Source organism: Hydra vulgaris, chromosome 09, assembly GCF_038396675.1.
Source record: "Hydra vulgaris chromosome 09, alternate assembly HydraT2T_AEP".
Taxonomy (NCBI): domain Eukaryota; kingdom Metazoa; phylum Cnidaria; class Hydrozoa; order Anthoathecata; family Hydridae; genus Hydra; species Hydra vulgaris.
Window position 1 is genome coordinate 54,870,001 of NC_088928.1, and position 15,000 is coordinate 54,885,000.

At 24.5% G+C, this 15,000-nt stretch overlaps 1 protein-coding gene across 2 annotated transcripts in view; it reads right to left on the reverse strand.

The window, feature by feature from the left end:
- LOC100200642 (uncharacterized) overlaps positions 1-15,000 on the reverse strand; it is a 111,713-nt gene that overhangs the window by 76,758 nt on the left and 19,955 nt on the right. Inside the window, exons 4-9 of one of the 2 annotated variants that reach the window (XM_065806072.1) lie at positions 8,689-8,795; positions 5,749-6,108; positions 5,088-5,564; positions 4,646-4,681; positions 3,699-4,187; positions 3,097-3,579 (exon numbers count right to left, since the gene is read on the reverse strand). In XM_065806072.1, the coding sequence (XP_065662144.1) occupies positions 3,097-3,579; positions 3,699-4,187; positions 4,646-4,681; positions 5,088-5,564; positions 5,749-6,040 (1,777 nt within the window). In that variant the 5' untranslated portion in view covers positions 6,041-6,108; positions 8,689-8,795. Of the gene's footprint in view, positions 1-3,096; positions 3,580-3,698; positions 4,188-4,645; positions 4,682-5,087; positions 5,565-5,748; positions 6,160-8,688; positions 8,796-15,000 lie in introns of both variants that reach the window. The other variant, XM_065806073.1, reaches the window with a different exon arrangement.

Genomic DNA, 15,000 nt, shown 5'->3' on the forward strand with positions numbered 1-15,000 from the left:
ACTCTGGGGAGGCCAGGTCATCAATTGCAGTACTCCTTCCTCTGCCATTTCATTAAAACAATCTTTGCCGCTCAGGAACAATGTTTTGGGTCATTTTACTGCTGCAGAATAAAATTATGACCTTTTAGTTTCATTCCAGATGATACAGCGTGGTGCCTTAGGATATCCTTATATCATTCCCCAGTGAGTAGCCCCTCTATTTAGATCAAATCACCTACTCCAGATGAAGATAAACAACCCCAAACCTGTAAAGAGCCTCCTCCGTGTTTAATAGTAGGGTTTAAACACTCGGGCTGATAAGCTTCTCCAATTCTTCTTCAAACATATTGGCGTCTTTTCGTTCCAAATATTTCGAATTTGGACTCATCGGTGTACAGAACCCAATTAAACAATTTCTGGGCCCAATCTTTGTGTTGTTTTGCATATTTAAGTCTTTTTTTATTATAACCACGCCGTTATAGTGGTTTTCGAATTGCAACACACCCTCTTAATCCCGATTTGAGTAGGTGTTGTCGATAAATTGGTAAAAACACTTATCTAATTTTTTCTTTCTTCTACACAGTGTTTCTCCATCAGTAGGTTCATCAGGAAGAATGTCTAAACATTAAAAAATTTTCAAATTATAGAAAAAATTATTTCACAGGAAGTTGGGAATTGTTATAATTAATTATGTAATAATTGTAGTATTTTGCAAACAGGAAGTTGCATTAACTACATTAGATAATTAAAAATTCATGAAAAGAATTCTTTAGAACTTGGATAAATTTGGACTGGTCATTTTTTTTTATAGTTTTTTAAAAGGAACTTATTTTCAAGTCTGCATTTAGAAATTAATTCTGATATTTTATTCAGTAAATTTAGACCAAGAAAATTTACTGAATATAAAATCAGAATTAATTTTCTAAATGCAAACATGAAAATAAGTTCCTTTTAAAAAACTATAAAAACAAATGACCAGTCCAAATTTATCCGAATTCTAAAGAATTCTTTTCATGAATTTTTAATTATCTAATGTAGTTAATGCAACTTCCTGGTTGCAAAATACTACAATTATTACATAATTAATTATAACAATTCCCAACTTCCTGTGAAATAATTTTTTCTATAATTTGAAAATTTTTTAATGTTTAGACATTCCTCCTGATGATCCTATTGATAGAGAAACACTGTGTAGAAGAAAGAAAAAATTAGATAAGTGTTTTTACTAATTTATTATTGCTCTAATCTTTAAGAACATTGAGCGCTCTGTTTGTAGAATACACTAACATAATTTATATATATATATGTATATATATATATGTATATATATATATATATATATATATATATATATATTATATATATATATATATATATATATAATAGTTTGCAAAAAAAATTGATCAAAATCAAGTATTCAAAAATTGACACTGCAATTAAGAGGGCTTCCAAAGAAAAAGAAAGATAGTTATGGGACTTTACAAGACTTTTTATCATTTTGGTGAGATATTTCCTATAATACTAGTTTAAAATAAAACCTTCAGAATAACTAGTTGTTTAAAATAAAGCATATAAATAACCAAATGAAGCATTTGATAATAATCAAAATAGTCACTTGAAACTCTAAATTGAAAATAAACAAAAACAAAAATGTACTTTCAGAGCTTTTATGTTTCTAATAAAATACTATAAAACCTAAAGCATAAAGTATTGCTCAGAAATAAACTTAAACAAGACTGGCTTTAAAAAAAATACTAAAATGGAAATATCAATTCCAGTAAAGAATAATTTTAGTTTTAATATACTGTCTAGTTCTACTTGCCTACTTAAAGCTTTGATCATTTTTTCTAATCAATTCTGACAATTTTTTGTGTGTTTTGCTTGGTAAAATTTTAACTGTGGTCTACTAGAATACTTGCTGCTCACAAGTACGAAAAAAAGCTAGTTTTTATGATTTCATTTCATAAGCATATATACATCTATATATATATATATATGTATACATATATATATATATATATATATATATATATATATATATATATATATATATATATATATATATATATATATATATATATATATATATAAAGAGAGAGAATATATGTATATATTAACATATATATAATATATATATATATATATATATATATATATATTATATATATGTAAATATATATATATACTAATTGTCCGCATTAAAAAGTATACCCAATTTGTTTTATTTGTACTAGACCAACTTGCTTCGTTGATGTTATTAAAGTAGAAACAATTTTTTCCTTAAACCTAAACCATTAATTGATACTAAGCAAATAATATACAAAAATAACTGTTAAAATATAAGGTTTAAACTTGATATTAATCTAATTCAGTACTTTCACTAGAAAATCCAAATTCATACTATACAAACTGTTCAAAAATTTCCTTTCATTTTCTAACATCTATTATGCTGAGAAAACTATTTTGTAAAACTTTTATGCACAAGAAACTGGCAAGCAAATAGCAGAAACTGGCAAGAATCATCAAACTTTATTATAGTTAAAGTCAATAGTTTGTGTGGATATAGCATAAGAAATCTTGTATATAATAGAAATATAAACAATATGTTTTACACATAAAAGTACTCAAAAATTATTAAACAATAATAAATTGACAAAAATTTACACATCATTAAAAATAATTTTATACTAATGTGCTTTATGTAGCCAGAGCCAATTTTACAGGGGAGTGTGGGGGTGTGATTTTCAAGTTATAGTCGGTCTTTTAAGGAATATAGTCAACTAGTAGAGTATTCTACACATTTAAGTAGGGTGAATTTTAGTTTTGAGGACCTTTTTTATTTTTTTATAAGAGCCAGTTGATACTTTTTAAGGATCCCCTGCTCTCCTTCTTAAGGATTCACCCCCTCCCTTTTTAAGGATTCACCCCCATCCTTTTTAAGGATTCACCCCCTTTATTTTATCTGTAAAATCGCCTCTGTATATAGCTTCTGGATACATGTCCTTTTTCTATATTTATATCTTCTTATATACCATGTTAAAAAATTTAAAATAAACCTATAATTATTTTAATATTCTTTGAGTAGAACAAAATTTCTAGATATTTTAAATAACTTACTCGAAATGATATTGCTGATAAAAAAGTTTCTTATTAAACCATCTTGAGCCGCATTCCAAGAATCAGAAGCATAAACTTTGAGATTATCAAAACTTTGAGGATGTTTATTAGTTTCAGAAAAGATTACTTCTCCATTTACTCTAATTGTGTATACATAACTCTTTTCTTTTAGAATTTGAACTATCCCAATGTTCATCCATAATGATAACTCTGAACTTATGATAATGTAGCGATTATTCGGAAAAGTTGTTAAGTAATCATTAAGTGGAGTCACAATTAAAAGTTTTCCCTCTTGGTAATACCAGATCCCAAAAACTCCATCACCAGATTCAAGAGAGAAATAAATAATACCATGCATACCAGGAACATATTTATTAAGAATAAGATCAAATGATAATAAATATTCTTTCTCAAGCTTTGGTATCACAGCTATAATTTTACCCATTATTAATGAAGTGAGGTGATAATTGCTAACAATGTACTCTAGAATATGAGATAATAATTGTAACTTTTTATTTATAATATGAGATAATTATTGTAACTACTTAAAAAAAATAAAACTTAAATTTAAAAAAAGTTTAAACAATAGATACTTCTCTTACCAGGTAACCCATTAATAATTAAAAGTTCAGCAATTGCACCATTTTGAGCATCATACCAAAGATCAGATGCATATACCTTCACATTTTTAAAATCTCTAACATCATAATTTTCAATTTTATGAACAATGAAACCATTTAAATCAACATATAGCCAATACTTATTTTCTTCAAAAACTTGAAATATTTTGACAAATGACCATTCACCTAATTTAAGAGGAGGTGTTTCAATGAAGTAGTTATCATTACCATTTACTGAAGCAATAATAGAAAGCTTTCCAGAGCCATCTTCATGGTACCAAACACCCAGACTTCTGTCACCATATGATCCGAAATATTTACCGAAAGTTAAATGAAGCACATTTTTTTTACCTTTAATGAACTTTGTTGCCTTTACTTTAAAAGACACAGAGAAAATCTTCTTTAAAACTCTAATAGTTCCAAGGAACAAACCCCGAATCAAAGGAAATTCTTTTCTGTTGTTGATATAATCTAAACAAAAATTTCAACATCATAAATTAACTTTACCATTGTAAAACTTTTAAAAACAAGGGTCATGTGTTATCAATGGTTTTTCTTACAAGATTGAACTTTTATTTTAACTGATTGAATCAACATCAGATGGATCACTAATATTATTAAAACAAAATTTCTTTATAAGTATGTCTGGGTCTTAAAATAAGCAAAACTAAAAAAAACTTACTGATTACTATTTTTGTTATTGTGTGTTTTATAAACGTGTTTCATATAATTTTATTTATAAATTGTTATGTGCATTGTTTTAGAGCATTTAACTTTTGATCAATTCACCCTACATTGATCATTAAAAATTTTATTTATAATATATGGATAATATACATAACATATATTTTTTATATAAGATATGGATGAAACAGCAAATCTGGAGCGCTAATTTTTAACTATATTAAAGGAAATTTTATTTTAAATACCTTTAGGCTGAACAACTATGGTTTGTAAACTCCTATCTAAAAAAACAGTAACAATAATTATTAAATAAAGAATTTTCATAAACTCTTAAACAAATTTAAAGGAGACCTAATTTAAATAAGTAAAATGTAAAAAAAATTAATAACTAAAAATTATAAAAATTAAAAATTTTTATTTTTTGTATAAATAATAGTGTTAGAAAAAATTTATAATTATTAAATTAATATAAATAAACATATTATTTATTTTGGTTGATTTTTGTTAAGGATTGCATTTTTTTAGTCTGTATATTGTCAAGTGTTAGATTTTGGTAGTCTATATTTGGTTAAGTGTTTGATTTTTGTAGCCTGTAGTTTATTGACATACAGACTAAATATAAAAATCACAAAAAAAAGTATAATCAAAAGTCATTTTGTTTTTCAAAAAATGTTTAAAAAAACTTACTAGAAATTCCATTTATTATAAACAAGTTTTTTATCAAGCTTTCATAAATATTCAACCATTTATATGAAGCATAAACATGCACATTATCAAAGTTTTGAGTTTGATTATTAATTTTAGAAAATACAAGTTCTCCATTAATTCTGATTGTGAATATATAAGAAGTGTCTTTCCTAATTTGACACACTTCAATGTTTGACCATACATTGATTCCAATAGGATTGGTAATGAAAGAAATAAAACCTTGATCATTAATAATAGGAGTGTAAATTTTAAGTTTGCCATCGCCATCTTCATGAAACGAAATGCCAAAGGTATTATTATTAGAATCAGCAAGAAAGTAAAGAATATTAACTTCATCAAAAACAAAGTTGTTAGGAAAAATATCAAATGAAATAAAATATTCCTTTTCAAGTTTTGGTATCTCAGCAATTATTTTTTTGTTGACTAAGGAAGTGGGGATGTTACCAACAAGGTACTCTACAATATAATTTTTAAAATACAACTAATCAAACTTAATTTTAAATGTAAAACATAACATAAGTTTAATAAGTATTGTTATTAAAATAAGATTTAAAAATTTTTTAAATCTTATCGTTTACTCTTAATGGTAATAGATAAAAATACTTAAAAAATATATATTTAAAAAAAGAATAGTTTATACCAGCTTTTCCATTAATGATTCGTAGATCTGAAAAGAAATCGTCTTGTAAATTTATATATATTTTAAAAAAATACAATTGATCTAACATACAAGGAATTTTTGTTTTAATGTATGAAACATTACAACTATCTGTAGTAAAACTAACTAAGGAGTAGTTATTGTAGGTCCAAATGGCTTGATTTTTATCATCATAAGCTCCAAAATCATTACCCAAAGTTAAATGAAAAACACTTTTTAAATCCTGATTGTATTTTTCGGATTTTACATTTAAAGATACAGTATACTCCTTCATTATAATATTCAAATCTCCGAGAAAAGAACCATATATCAAGATTATTTTTTTTGTATTGTTTGTCAAATCTAAATGATATTTAAATAGAAATTCAATAAATAACTCAAATTAAAAAACAACTTGAAATGAATATAAACAATTTTTAAAGCAAATATTCTTATACATGTATGTATATACGTATATGTGTATGTATGTATATATATGTACATTAGGGTGTCCCAAAGAACAACATTTTTGAAAAATATATGCAAAGACCCCCCTTAATGTGTTCTATCTAATACAAAAACACTAGATTTAAAATTTTTTTGAATAAAAAATATTTTAAGGGGTCCCTCAAGACCCTCGAATATTTAATGGGTCCCTAATATTTTCAAAAAAAAAATTTTTCAAAAATATGTCAACCTGGTACTCAAATGAAGCGAAATTATATAAAAATTTCGAAAATAATATAGATTTCAAATATGGAATTGTTATTTTTGGTTTTATTACATGAAAAATTACATTTTTTAACAAAAAACAAAAAAATGCATTTTTTATGTATTTTTATGACAATTTTGATAAATAAGTTAAAATTTTTCCAAATTAAATATTATTTTTGAAATTTAAGGATTCATTAAATATTCGAGGGTCTTGAGGGACCCCTTAAAATATTTTTTATTCAAAAAAATTTTAAATCTAGTATTTTTGTATTAGATAGAACACATTAAGGGGTCTCTGCATATATTTTTCAAAAATATTGTTTTTTGGGACACCCTAATGTATATATATATATATATATATATATATATATATATATATATATATATATATATATATATATATATATATATATATATATATATATATACATACATGCATATATATCTATATAAATATATGCATGTATGTATAAATATATATATATATATATATATTTATGTATGTATGTATAAATATGTATGTGTATATGTATATATAAATATATATATATATACATACTATATATATATATATATATATATATATATATATATATATATATATATATATATATATATATATATATATATATATATATATATATATATATATATATATATATCTATGTATGTATGTATATATATGTATGTGTATATGTATATATATATATATATATATATATATATATATATATATATATATATATATATTTTGGAATTCTCTCATACTAGCATAAATTTATGGATAAAATGACTTTTTTTTTCTTATACTGAAGCCATCTATCATGAAAAAAATCACTTACAAAACTAATTTTTATTTTTATATATAACTTTTATCATTATCGAATAAGTAATGTGACTATCCGCTAATGGTTCTACAAATGAAAAATACTTCCTGCCACTGAAAACACCTTTTTTCTTCAAGCTTATGTTTTCCTTATTTAACAACTGTTTGCTTATATTTTAAGATTTCTAAAGTAGTCGACATACTTTGGGGTACTAGTTTGATTCTTAGAACACTAGTTTACCAGGAATTTTTCAAGTCTTAATACAACAATCCCATTCAGCTTGGGCAATACCAAAAAGAGAATTAATCTTACTAGTTAATTTTTCTTCATTGCTAACCTAAGTGGCAGATTACTTCTGTTCTAACCAATACCTTTGAATTTACAACTAAATAAGGCTTTAATGTAGAATTAGAATATTAGCCTCTAATAACTTAGATACAAATCATTGAAATAGTTAACTTTTTCATTCAATACTGTGCAACATCAATTCATTCAATACTGTGCAACATCACTTATTGGCAAATAAGACTAATTTGATATCAATATGTCAAATGCATTTAATTAAGCGCATCATTTTAGCAGCAGCATGTAATAAGTCTAAAGCTGCCATTTTCAAATTAGTTATTTTTTTTAATAAGTAATTTATAACATTTTTTTTAGCAATAATTTTTTTACTTAATAATCATTCATTTATATTAAAACTGATCAAAATTACAGCTAAAAAAAAAAAAGGGGGGGGGGGGGGTAACAGCTCTCTTATATTTCAAGTCTACTGATATTACTGACATCTTTCAAAGACCTTAAGAAAAATGTCAATGGTACCCCCTATCCTTATGACTGCCAATGTCATCACTATTATTAAGATTTTAAAAGTTAATTTCTGAACAATATTTTACTTGAAAAAAATGAAAAGTTTTCAAGTTAAAGTTTGCAATAAACTATTTATTAAATTATTGCAATTAAGATATGTTAATGAAACTTTAGTAATAGTAAGTAAAAATTAATTTAATCTAAAATTTCTTGCACTAATCTTTCTATGTGAACTGTTTGTTGCATAAACAGTTTTTAGATGTTGAACAATTCTTATATTTCTTGTATAATAAACATTGTAGTTCAATATTGGGTTTATTGACAAATTTGGTTTAATTTAAAGTTCTAAATTAGCCTTTGGGATACAACTTTGAGATACCATTTTGGGATACCACTTTGGGATACCATTTTCCTTCAATGGATTTAATTAAAAGTTTAATAGGATATTTTTCATCATGTCTTATCAAATGAAAGCATGTACTAATTAATGCATAATTAATTTAATAAAAATTTTTTATATACATATTATGTATTTATTAAAAAGAGCTTTATATACGTTTATTTATTTTGCACAGTTTAAGATTTAAAATGCCTGTTTTATATACTATTAAAAACTAATTTAAAAAAAAATGTTACCTTGTGTAGTAATATTTGAATAAACACAAATATTTTCATTAGAGCTTGTAATATCAGCACAACCTGAATATTATTAGTAATTTTTAACATATGTAAAACAAATTTTTTTTCATAATTAAAAGACATCTTATATATATACATATATATATATATATATATATATATATATATATATATATATATATATATATATATATATATATATGTATATATATATATATATATATATATATATATATATATATATATATATATATATATATATATATATATATATATATATAGATATATATATATATATATATATATATATATATATATATATATGTATATATATATATATATGTATATATATATATATATATATATATATATGTATGTATATATATATAGATATATATATATATATATGTATATATATGTATATATATATATATATAAATATATATATATATATATATATATATATATATATATATATATATATATATATATGTATATATATATGTATATATATATACACGTATGTAGAGAGAGAGAGAAAGAGATAGAGAGATAGAGTCTTACATGGTAGTTGAAAAGTTTCTTCCATAAACTATAGTTTTAAAGAGAGTGCTAATAAACCAGACCAGAAAAAGTTTAAAAACTTAAATAATTTTTTTTTTCTTAAACAATAGACTGCCTGTCCTTACCAAACCCATAGTCAATGTAGCAGCACTCTGTTGTGAATCAGGCTATTTGACAGTCAATGTAGCACCACTCTCTTGAAGCAGCAGGCTTTAAGATAGTCAATGTAACATTCCACGCATGTTTTAAAAAAATGTTTTAAAAAATAAAAATAAAAACACTATCAATTATAAAAATTTCCTAGCCATTATCATTGCGGTTTTTTAAAAAATAATAAAATTTAATGTACTTCTGCATTATTTTAATTGCTTTAACTTTTAGACCACAAAAAATTTTAGCTTATTTGTTGAGGTCGTGTTAGTGTTTTTAAAAGAGACTTTTTTTACAATAAAAATCTCTTTCGACTACGAGATGAGGAGATATATATATATATATATACATATATATATATATATATATATATATATATATATATATATATATATATATATATATATATATATATATATATATATATGTATATATATATTTATATATATATATGTATATATATATTTATATATATATTTATATATATATATTTATATACAGTGCATGTGATGAATAAATTCGCCCAGCAAGATATTTCAGGCTCATAATACAAAAACACGTTATCAATGAGCGCGATTATGTACGCTCGGCATTAAGTCTTGAAGAGCGATATTCAAACTTGGAAATTGCTTGCCATGGGGCCATCCATAAATTACGTATGCAAGTATGGGGAGGGGGTCACTTAAAAGCATACCAGTGCGAACAAGGAAAAGGATGGACAATTTTTTGTTTGAATTTATTTCATATGAAGTCCGGGAAATTAGACAAAAAAGCTTTAGTTTTAGTTAATGACGAAAAACTTTGCTTGACAAGAACTTTTACTTTGAATTGCATAAAAGTTTATGAAATAAAATATCAAAACTTGATTGTTAAAAAATCTATCTACCAGAATATGTTACTGCAGCTTTGATATTAAAAAAAAACGATAAAATATTGCCATTTACTAAAAGATGACTACATAACTTTGTTTCCTTTTTTGGAGTTGAATTAACATGCTTGATTGGGGACATTTTAAACAACAGAAACGTTTTTAGTTTATTTTAAAATAAATAATACTAAAAAATAAATAAAGAAAAAAAAGATTAGGAATATTTCTTTTATCTACAAAAAATGTGTGAAAAATTAAAAACAATAAAGCAAAAGAGTCATACATTTTTACAAAATCAAAAATTAAAAGATTAAAACTTTGATTTTTCAAAATTCAATCAAGTTTTAATTTTTTAATTTTAATTTTCTATTCTCATTGAAATAAAATGTTTTGAAAATAGTAAACATTCCATTCTATCTGTTAGCAGTAATGACATCATTGTTTGTACAAAATAGAAAACTGCTTTCTAATTGAAACTGAATGCGCTATTTAAATATTATCAAGTGAATAATATTTTATATACTTGATTATAAACTAAATAAATCTATAATAGACTTATACTAGTATAAAATATATTAGTGTAAGTATATATATATATATATATATATATATATATATATATATATATATATATATATATATATATATATATATATATATATATATATATATATATATATATATTTATACAAATATAATATATATTTATACAAATATAATATATATTTATACAAATATAATATATATTTGTACAAATATAATATATATTTATACAAATAAAATATATATTTATAGAAATATAATACATATTTATACAAATATAATATATATTTATACAAGTATAATATATATTTATACAAATATAATATATAAATAACTAATATACTGACGTATATTTTGAGAAACACATTTGTGAAACTAGTGACGTAACATTTTTTTCTTTTGTTGTTTGTGAGCATGCTTCCAAAAGTATCAATTAATGTTTATTGAAACTTTATTTTTTAAATTTTAAGTTGCGTTTAGCTTTAACTTTTTTGATAAATAGACTTAAATATAAGCTTAACAGATTCGTAGATACCAGTGAAAATATTTAGTTTTATATTAACTTATACTTGAAAAATAATATTTGATATTCTAACGTTTTAATGTTTTTGAATTTAAAATATAATAGTCATTAATTTATAGAATGTGATTGAACCTGTATGAAATCGAAGCTTTAAATTAAGTTTTAGTTTTTATTTATTTATAAGGTATTTATAAATATTATGCTAGATATTTATAAACAGATATATAATTTTTTAGCATTCAAGTTTTGATATTTTATATCATAAACTTTTATGCAATTCAAAGTAAAAGTTCTTGTTAAGCAAAGTTTTTTGTCAAACAGACCCTAAAAAAATATACGAGTTAGCAAATGGTTTGACTTAACCAGGGTACAATTAAGCAGATAATATGATAAAGTTCAACTGGAATTTAAAAAAAAACATGCTGGATTTAGCTTTTTAAATAAATCATTTTGAATTTGAACTTATAGAAATAAATCATTTTTAATTTGAACTTATACCGCATAAATTAAAATTGAAGCAAGTAATGAATAAATTATGCTCGACGTACTTTATTACAAATATAACTTCTTTATTTAACAATATGCAAACTCTGTTTAAACATATTTTGACTTCAGCAAAAAAATTTTACTAAAAATATTTTCTATAAAATTCACTTATAATTTTCTCCCTCGCAAATTCTTCAGACAAGCGTGATTTTTTACTCTTGCAACGAATCTAGAGAGCGTTATATATATAAAGGGCAATGTGTGTTTGTGTGTGTGTTTGTTTGTTTGTTCTCTATAGAAATCCAAACCGCCGGACCGATCTCGATGAAATTTGGCATGGGGTAGTCCTCGAGGGGGAGAAGGTTCTTAGCTGGGTTTTGACCCCGTACCCCGACCGCCGGGGTCAGGGGGGCCCAAAAATGGGCCCCCCTGACCCCGGCAGTTTGTGTACAGGTGTACAAAATTTGTACAGGTGTGTACAGGTGTACATTTTGTGTACAAAATGGGTTTGTGTACAGACTGGGGTCATTTTTGTGTACAGATATCAGGTAAGCCAGTTTAAATATTGGCCCGGGCAACGCCGGGTAACTCCAGCTAGTATATATATATATATATATATATATATATATATATATATATATATATATATATATATATATATATATATATATATACACTTATATATATATATTTATATATATTTATATCTATGTATACATATATATATATATATATTTATATGTATTTATATCTGTATATACATATATATATATATATATATATATATATATATATATATATATATATATATATATATATATATATATATATTTGCTTGACAAAAGAAAGTAAAAAATATTTACTACTAAAAGTTTCATGTGTTAGCAACAATCAGGTAAAAAATACATTACTGAAATGTGTTTGTAACCTGATGATTGCTAATGCATGGATGCAGATAATAATATAAATTTAGTTTAACATACATATATATATATATATATATATATATATATATATATATATATATATATATATATATATATATATATATATATGTATATATATATATTTATATGTTAGAGTGTTCCAAAAAAAATAATTATTTATTTTTAAATTTCAGCTAACATTGCTTTTCATAATAAATTTATTTCTTTTTCATGATAAGACCACTCTATGACTTTCCTCAATTGGTCCAAAGGTCATTTTTTGCCGCCATTTTACCCTTATTTGGGACAAACTGAGGGGGCTATTCCCTATATGCAATTTTATTTTATTTTTATGAATATATTATCTTGTTGAAGGAAATATAAATACAATGTTAAGTTTAATTTGTTTCATAAATTGAATTTTAGTTTGTTTAATTAAGTTTAATTTGCTTCATAAAATGAAGATATTGTCTCTATCTTGGACCAACTGAGTAATTGGATCAGAAAAATAGAAGAAGATTATAAAAGGTTTACATACACTATTAGGAGATCAGACAATAAACCATTATACGTGTCAAATGTGGAAATCTAACTAAGCAATGGTAACACTCCATACAGTTTAGAAAACTCTTTGAGTAGTGATAATAATTCTGACTTATTCTAAATCTACCTTGTTGTTTTGTTACCTAAAAATATTTTAAAAAAACAGCTCTCACAGCAATAGGTGAGGGACTTTCAGTTAGGCAACACACTGTAATAGTGGCAAGTGTTATTGCCAATTTAGGAGGCAATGTTTCTAAGTTTGCATAGCATTTAGAGTTGCAGAGAAACTTGTAACTAAAAGAGGAGAAAATAAGAAAATGCATTACTGATCATTCTAAATCTTCATCATTACCAATAGTTCTCCATTTTGATGGAAAGCTTGTTAAGGAGTTCACAAATGGAAAAGAATATCAACTTGAAAGAACTGCTGATTCCATCAGGATGGATAGATGATCTGAGAATATTGTATAAGGTTATGCTTTCGAGAAGCTCTTTCAGTGTTGTAAAATTTTCACTAGCTATTTTGCAGTGTGGTATAAACTGATATATAAGTGAGGTGTTTAAAGCAAATAGTTAAGTTTAAATAAGCTTAATTTTGTGTCAACACTGTTATTGCCTAATTGAAAGAGATCTTGTATTATTTGGTGAGCTACATCGATATTTGTGCTTTATATACAAACATATAACTGTGCATATAATATTTAACTAGTGACTTTTTTATTTTTTATGATTTTAAATTGCTTGTTTTTAAATAAAATATATGAAAACTCAGTAACAGTTTTTATAATTTGTTACATGTTTAATATTTACATTTAGGCCTTTTCTGTTTAAGTTGGTGAGTAGAATGTAACATTTCGTTTAAAAAGAGCTCTTTTAACACTAAGAAGAAGTAAGAAACTTGGAAAAAGAACTTAATCTAGCTTCAAGAGCTATCATAAATAGGCAAAGTGGCAATTTACGAAGCATCCTTGAGTGAACGGAGCCACATGTGCCAGATTTTTGTTGAGCGTAAAACCCTTTGGATATTGAACTTTCCACATGATCAAGACACTTGTGCAAAATTATCAAAACTTTTGAAAGACTATGAGCGCTGCAGAAAGAAACAAAATTTTAGTGCATTGAATGAACTGTTTTCCAAAGAGAATGACAACCTGTATAAACTGCAAATTAAGTCCAAAGGCCAGGTTGGTTATTTCACTGGCTAACCTGCTAGTGCCAAAACCATCTACCCATCCAAATGAAAGAAAGTAATCAAAGCAACATTATTCACAGTTACCAGCTCAGTGCCTCCTGATTAGTTTGAAAGTAGCATGGACTCCAACTCATACGAATACACTTCTTAAGATGATGAAATTGCAACATCAACAAGCAAAAGGAAGCATAAACCAACACGCATAGCAAGACATCTCATTACAATCTCAAAGCTGTCTCCCACAGATCAGCAAAGGTGTGCAGCCAGTTTTCTGGTGAGGACATTGAAATCCCAGCCCCTGCACTTAAATTGAACGATGGGAAAGCTTAAACAATCGCAGAAGGAATTTACTATGCGTTAGAGGAATTCCATCTGTAGACTGAATTCCTCTAATGCATTATGAAGTCCTTTTAACAATACAACAACTGTAAATAATGGCAAGAAGACAGGTGTTGTTGTTAGGCAGCACC